The following is a 7,558-nucleotide window of genomic DNA, read 5'->3' on the forward strand; positions in this document are numbered from 1 at the left end:
CTTCTCTTCATTAACTACTCCATCTCCCCCTTTCTAGAGTATTCCACTAAAAACCCTAGGCATTGTTACTCTCTTCCGCCGTTTGCTTTCTCCTCCTTCTCTCTACACTCTCTAGATCTCACCTTTCATCTCCTTCATTTACTGCCTCTCATCCTATAATCTTCATTTTTCATCATAAAATCCATCATAAAAATCAATATTTCTTCGATCATTGCTGCGATTATGTCAAATAATCCATCAAAACACCAACCACTTTCTCCCTCTTACCATGAATCTCTTGATCATCTATTATTTATACCCGGTGTTGGGCATGTTGCACCTGATACCTACTCCTCAGGTTATGGTTCACTTCTTGACTCGATGTTGACGATAATACCGAGGCTACTTCTCGCGTTTTGTCCGAGTCAAACACCATTGTTCGATTTCGTTATTGATGTCCCCGCTTATAACGAAAGTTGGTATTCATGTTGATGAAGGTAGATCTGGGTCTTTGTCACCGCGTACTAAAAAGTTCAATGCTTTTTGTTCGAGAGCCATAGAACGGGAGAGAAAAAAAGAGGCTGAAAATAAAGGTAAAATCTCAAACTCGTCTTTTAAATTTGTGTTGTTGTTTGTACTTGTAAAATTTCAGAGGAATTTGTAAAATAAAGGTACTTGTAAAATCGATATCTGATGATTTTGTCTTTTTATTTTGAAGGTAAAGTTGATTTTGTCCCAAAGGAAGCCGTCGATGATGTTGATTTGTCACCAACATCAAAGAAATTCAAGAAATTTTGTGATAAATACTTGGGGGAAAACAAGTAACTGTGCTTAAGGAGGTTTATCTCTTAAACTCTTTTTTTTAACTGATGTCCATTTACGGTTTTTGTTGGGTATTTGGTTCTGGCTGTGTTATGGAGTTTGTTGGGTATTTGGTTATCATTGGTGATCTTGGATTTTCGATGCAGGATATTCCGTCTATTTTGGTTATTGTTACTTCTAAATTTCTATGATGTTCCCATTTTCCTCTTGTGTGCCCTCGTTCATTTGCAGTATATGGGGGATGTGTTCGGGTTTGTGTTATGGAGTTTGTTGGGTATTTGGTTATCTGTTGGTGATCTTTGGATTTTTCGATGCGCAGGATATTACATCATTTTGGTTATTGTTACTCCTAATTCTCTATGATGTTCCCATTTTCCTACTTTGTGCCCTCGTTGCTGCATTTGGCTTTAAACATGACATTTGTGTATGTGTTGTTGAACTTTTAAGGTTACTGTCCTATATTTGCTGCCACCAAGGGGAATTTCATGTTGAGATACTCTCTAATTTAGTTGAGTTTTCATGTTTTGTTTCCTCCTGATGAGGCACTTATATGTAGTCATGTTACTCCATGAGGCACAATTGCTTGCTGAGAGTAACCTTCTTTGTCATCACTAAACTACAAATGTCATGCTTTACTTGCCTTTGCTGCTGTCATATTTAACCTCAGTGAAGGTCTTTACTTGACTGAGAGGTTAAATATTGTTGTTGCCTTACTTGTAAGGACAATACACATATACTCCTAAACAGAGTGCTCCATGTATCCCATGTTGAAGTGCCCTTGTTCATAGGTGTATATGGTTATTGATCCATATTTGATGCCACCAAGAGTCTTATCATGTTGAGACACTCTTTTTGCATTTTCTGAGTTTCCATGTATTCTCTTGATGAGGCACCTATATGTGATCAAGTTACTCAATGAGGAAATTGTGCTTGCTGAGAGTAACCTTCTTGCATTCATTTACATTCTGATGTTTGATTTATTTGCATTTAGTTTTGCATTTCTTCTTTGTGATCTTTGAGAGTAAAGTTCGATGAAATTTTTTCCATTTCCAAGTTCATTGCATACATACTTCACAACACAAAATGGAGTCTTACAAAATGGAGTCTTACAAATTTCTTGAACTAAATAAAATAAAACAACCTTCACTTTGTGATGTTTGATTTTGGCAAACTATCATGTCAAAATCAGCCTTGATGATAGTTTGTCAAACAAACAACCTTCTTGGTTGTTCAAAAGGGGACTTGGATACCTAGGTCTAACATGAGTTGATCCAATTCACCAATCATACCACATGTAATTAAGAATTGAATGCATTCCTTCACTAAATCTTCATTTACTTGCAAATCTCTTGGAAGTGTCCCTTGCCTCCTTTGTGCAGCTTTTGCCAAGTGTGGTAGTGGGTAGTTATTGTGCCCCCTTTTTTGCATTATTTCAACCATACAAGCTTGCAAGCTTAGCCAAACATTATCTAAAGTTTCAAAAGTTTCATCTTCATATGCTTGAGTCACATTCTTCACTAATTCTTCAACTGTCTTAGCTGGATTTTCATCTTGTAAAGATTGAATGGATCTAAAGAAACCTAAATCCAATATGTTTAAATCTGGAGAGTTTGTTGGTTGTTGTTCTAAAATGATGTTGAAACCATCTCAAGTGGTTTGCTTCTTTGAATTCTTTATCTTTCCCACTTATATGAGGCTTGGCATTATCTTGTTGTATGCTTATATCCTTTGATGCGAGATCTTTGGCCATTTTTGTTTAATGGTGGTATCACTAAGTTGATTAAAGCTTCTTTTGTCACCTTCTTTGTGATAGATTCAATTGGTTTTGTTACTATTGTTCCAGTTGCCCTATTCTTGCTCTTTCTTTTTTTTGGTTCTTGGTAAGTAAAGGGCCATATACCCGACTTCCCATCAAACAAAACTTCTCCATTCTCTTTGTATGTTGGCCTTGAAACAAAGACTAAGAACATTATCTTTGTTATGTACCTCTTGCTTTTACAACTTCTGTAAGGAAGAGCTTCATTCACGCCAATGTAGTATCGACACTTTGGATTGGTCATATAAAACCACTTTTCATCAATATGAATGATATGGCTCATATCCTTGAACATGACACACCTCAATATCCTATCAAACACTAATTTACCAATGACAAAATGCAACCTGGTGATTTTATGGTCATTACTCAATCTTTGGATGTATTGAATTGGTATGAGACTTTATAAGACCTTCTTTTACCCATCTATGACATGTTGATGGGGCATGTCCTATTACCTTGCCTAGTCTCTTGGTGTTGTTCTCTTTTCGACATCAAGTGCCATGATAGCCTGAATTGGACAAGGTATTCTTTCTTTTCCCTTCTTTCCTTTTATTTTACTCCTCACATTAATAGGCACATGCCCCCCGCTCTGGTTTTTAGTTTGTCCATTTTGTGAATACATCTTCTTGACACATTGAACATGGCGAAACTTCATTCATCTTACCATGTTACGGTTTATTGTTTTTGCGGCTCTCAAGCAGAAGACACACGATTCTATGCCTCTCATCGTCTGTCAAATTTGGTTTTTTCATTGTAAAAGTAGTTTTGAAGTGTGTAATTTCAGTAGTTGGTTTACTGTTTTTGAGACTTGTAAAATATTTGGGGTGTAATTTGGTTTGTGTTTGATGATTTGTAATGGCAATCAGACTAGTGTAAGCTGTTTGCCTATTTGTAACCTAATTTTAGTGATGGGATGTAATTTGGTGGGAACTTTAAAATTTCATGTGAAATTTTTCCCCCCTTTTTTGTAAAAAACCGGGAAGAGTACTCTGTGTACTTCATTTCCAGATTTTTTTATCAATTTCCTACTTCCAATGCAAATTAGTGATTTTGTTTAATTCTTACCCCACTTGTTTACAAATCTGCTTTTTGCCTAATTATTCATGCTAATCACCTCTCCTTGGTTGTTGTGCCATTTGCAAATGGGAACATCAAATAAAAATGGAGGAAGTACGTTATTATCGGTGACAAGCTAGACTTGCTAAACGACTTATTACAACTTACAAGGTACTCGCACCAAAGAACAACTTACAAGGTACTCGTAGAAGAAACAAAGAAGGGGTTGGTTTTGGGGAAGTGTGAGATATTGAGAAAAAAAGGTGAGTAGCTGACAGTGGCGGCACCGCTTAAGTTTTACTTATATGCTCATGTCCCTTCAACATTCTTACACCACCCTCCCATTGGAATTGTAGGCCATTTTTTAGGCTTTTATATATTCTTCCCAAAATACCCTTTTACTTGTAATAAAACCCTTTAAATTAAGTATTTCCTTTCTTGGAAGCATGAGACTTTGAGTGGTACATCACCTCAAAATATAATTACTACTCTTTGAAGAAACCATTTTTAAATAAACTAATTATGTGTCTTATAGTATCAAAAATAAAGAAGTGAAATTTGTTTGATTGTTATTAGAAATTTGGAGTCCTATAAAATCTTAGGAAAGTGTAGGAAAAAAGGAGTAATCTTTTTATTTGGTATAAAGAAAGAAGAATGTCAAATGGAAAAAGAAGTGGGTTTGGAGATTGGGACAAAGGTGAGACAAGATCCCAAGATGTTGGGTTGGGTTTAAGGTTACAACATCCTCACCAAAATCATGTCTACTCTTCTTCAGGTTATTTTGCTATCAATTTTACTCTTAAAATAATCTTCTCTTTTCTGCTTATTTTGATTCTTATTTGTTTATTGTTGATGTTATGTTCTCCAATTAGGTCAATTAGTTCCCATAATCCTATCTTACTCTGATCCTTTACTTTGGTTATTTAGTGGCCGACACAACACGACACTTTGATACTTCCTTTTAGACTAAAAATTGAAAAAATCGCACAAAATAGATGTATCCAACACTTTGACATAGTATGAGACGGTGGTGTTACCTCATACTAATATTTTTATAATTTTTTAGTTAGTAAACTTTGTTTCACCATGTTCAATTAATTCTTGCAAATACCATTTTCAAAATTAAGAAGTGAACTGGAAGGGGTACACCGTACATGGTTGGTTAATTCTCTTAAATCTAAGGCATTCTCATTTTTGTGTTTGTATTCGAGGTATGTTGAATAATACGGAGTATAATCGTTATGGTTGCCACTCGAGACTTTAATATTCGATGATGACATTAGAAGCAGAACTAGAAAACATAATTTTCAAAAAACTTGGGAGCTATTGATTTTCATTTTGGACATTTCCCTGGAACATTTAGCGATTCTGAATAATTTGCTACGATGCTAGCTCCTCTTCCTTGGCTGCTGCATTGAATAATCCTTTATAATTGACAGTTGTGGGGGTAATGTGTAGGAGAAGGGATGGCAGCAAAAGCAGTATTCACAGCAAACCAAAGGGAAGAACTAGAGAGACAGACAATGATATACAAATACATGATGGCATCCATACCAATTCCTCCTGAACTGATCATTCCGCTTTCCAAGTACCCTAATTTACCACCTTTACTCAACCACAATGACCACTCTTCTGTTAGAAAAGGATTGCAATTAAGGTATACTGGTGGTGGGCGTGGCGGTGGTGTTGGCGTTGGTATCAATGGCGATCCAGAGCCATGGAGATGTAGAAGAACAGATGGAAAAAAGTGGAGGTGTTCAAGAGATGTAGCACCTGATCAAAAATACTGCGAGAGACATTCCCATAAAGGCCGTCCTTCAGCTCGTTCAAGAAAGCCTGTGGAATCCTCTCTTGTTTCTTCAACCTCTACCGTTACTAGTACTACTACTAGTAGTAACCCTATTGCTCTCAACCCTTTCCAACATCATCCTTATAACTATGACTCCCCATCTTCTCTTACTCAATACAACCACCACACTTCCCTCAGGTGACTTTTCTTTCCCGTATTCTTTTATTTTCTTTATAATCTTCTACAGTTTTGGATGTTCTTATAAATACATTCAGACGTCAGCTAGTTCAATCAATTGGTATGATGAATGTTTAAAACTCATCTATAACAGTTAGCTCCCTTTGAAAACAGAGAATGATTAGTTACTTAACTACAAGAGTCTATTGTCACCTCGCCCCTCGGTTATCTAATCGTCAAGTATTTTAAAAACGTAAAGAATCTAGGAAACAAAAGGGAGTAAAAGAAGAAAAGTACTATAGTTTTTTATTTACCATATTCAAATTGTTCTTATCCAGTTGGAGTATTTTTGGAAGAAATATACGAGTATATTTACTTATTAGTACCACATAATATCTCCTTTGTTTGTTAGTGATATTTGTTTTTGTGGTTGGGGAGTAATAGACATTAATTGTGGGTCTTCATATTTATGGCAGCTTCCCCCACCTGTCATTTGTTTTTGTTCAAGTAAATGGTTTAGGTAGCAATAACAATAACTACTGTATGAAATAAGACAAATTGAGTTTGAGTATCTGACTCTATAGTAGGACTTCCTTAAGGCGGATATATCCGTTTTATCGTTTTAAGAATAAAACGGGTCAAATAACATTTTACTTGCGTAGATGGGACAAATCTTTTGCTAATCTCAATGCATTCTGTTTTTGTCATGTGTGATATTTGACCTGTCTTAAGATTAAGATGGATATACCCGTCTTAAATGAGAGTTTGTGCCAACTCTTGAACCTCTCCCAACTTGTAAATAATTTTGTAGGTATCCAGACTGGTTCATGAAGGAGGAGCATCTTGTACCATCTGCTCAAGTTTTGTACTCACAACAAATGCAACAGTTTTCTGGTGAAAATAGAGGACATTCACATGCTTCTCAATTTAAGCCGAGAACCAGTCCTTCGGACCAAACTACCCGTCCACTCCCTCGCCCGTTTATTGATGCTTGGTCATTGGAGGATATACACAAGGTTGCTAATACTAATCTTACCCTCCCCACTGAAGTTACCAGCAGTAGCAAGTGCACTAATCATAATTCCTCTCCATTGAATGCTAATTTGCCACTTACTTTATCCATGTCAGCCGGGTTTGACCCTAATAACGATCATAACAGCGCTAAAGATGAGGATTCTATGACCCTCAGAGGAATCAGGTCGTCTTGGGTTAATATGCCGTCTGGTGGGCCCTTGGCTGAGGCATTGTGCCTTGGAATGTCGGGAACTACTAATGCTTGGGGAACTCATTCGGATGAGTTGGTGTCTCCGAATGGACATAGCACTAGCTCTACCAGTACTACCATGAGTAGTAAGGGCTCTCATGCTAGTGGTGATACTGGTTGTCAAGGTTTCCATCTACGATGAAGTCGATACGACTTGTGATGTTTGACCTGTTAGACTTTTGTGATCAGTGGCCAAGTCAGTGGACCTTTTTTAACTTACGTAGCAATGATCTCTCTTACTTTGTTGTAGGCTGAACTCTTTGAGAAGATTTTGAAAACGAGATTGAAGGCAATCTCTAAGTCGCTGAAAATTTGTAAACAACTTCGCTATTGTCGTGCTATTCCTCTTAACAGCGTTGCACTTAATTTTTCCTTGAGCTAATGTTTTATTAAATGCGAAACGTTTTCACTAGATAGTTGACAAAAGTGGGGTGTCTGTTTCGCTCTAGATAGTTCACACATTCACTGCGTTAAGACTCCCCAAAATGGAGAATTACATATTAAACCTTCTAAGTTGCCCGACAGCCTTGTGATTACCTGAACTTTTTCTACAACTTAGGCCTGTTAATCCTTGCAGTTGAGTTTACCAGTCTTCCAGGAGCATAATTGTGTCAATCACCCATTCCCTTATCGTCTCTGGGCAATTTAGGTC

At 36.8% G+C, this 7,558-nt stretch overlaps 1 protein-coding gene across 1 annotated transcript; it reads left to right on the forward strand.

The window, feature by feature from the left end:
* Positions 1-3,791: 3,791 nt before the first annotated feature.
* On the forward strand, positions 3,792-7,283 carry LOC141586799 (growth-regulating factor 8-like). The gene is made up of 3 exons (XM_074408150.1): positions 3,792-4,451; positions 5,135-5,663; positions 6,454-7,283. The coding sequence occupies exons 1-3, from the start codon at positions 4,331-4,333 to the stop codon at positions 7,046-7,048; spliced, it is 1,245 nt and encodes a 414-aa protein (XP_074264251.1). The 5' UTR covers positions 3,792-4,330; the 3' UTR covers positions 7,049-7,283.
* The last annotated feature ends 275 nt before the right edge of the window (positions 7,284-7,558 follow it).

Source organism: Silene latifolia, chromosome 6, assembly GCF_048544455.1.
Source record: "Silene latifolia isolate original U9 population chromosome 6, ASM4854445v1, whole genome shotgun sequence".
NCBI classification, from domain to species: domain Eukaryota; kingdom Viridiplantae; phylum Streptophyta; class Magnoliopsida; order Caryophyllales; family Caryophyllaceae; genus Silene; species Silene latifolia.

Coding starts and splice junctions, on each gene's coding strand:
- LOC141586799 (XM_074408150.1), top strand. CDS start 4,331: ATGTCAAATGGAAAAAGAAGTGGGTTTGGAGATTGGGACAAAGGTGAG. Junction 4,452..5,134: donor TCATGTCTACTCTTCTTCAG/GTTATTTTGCTA, acceptor GGTAATGTGTAG/GAGAAGGGATGGCAGCAAAA. Junction 5,664..6,453: donor AACCACCACACTTCCCTCAG/GTGACTTTTCTT, acceptor ATAATTTTGTAG/GTATCCAGACTGGTTCATGA.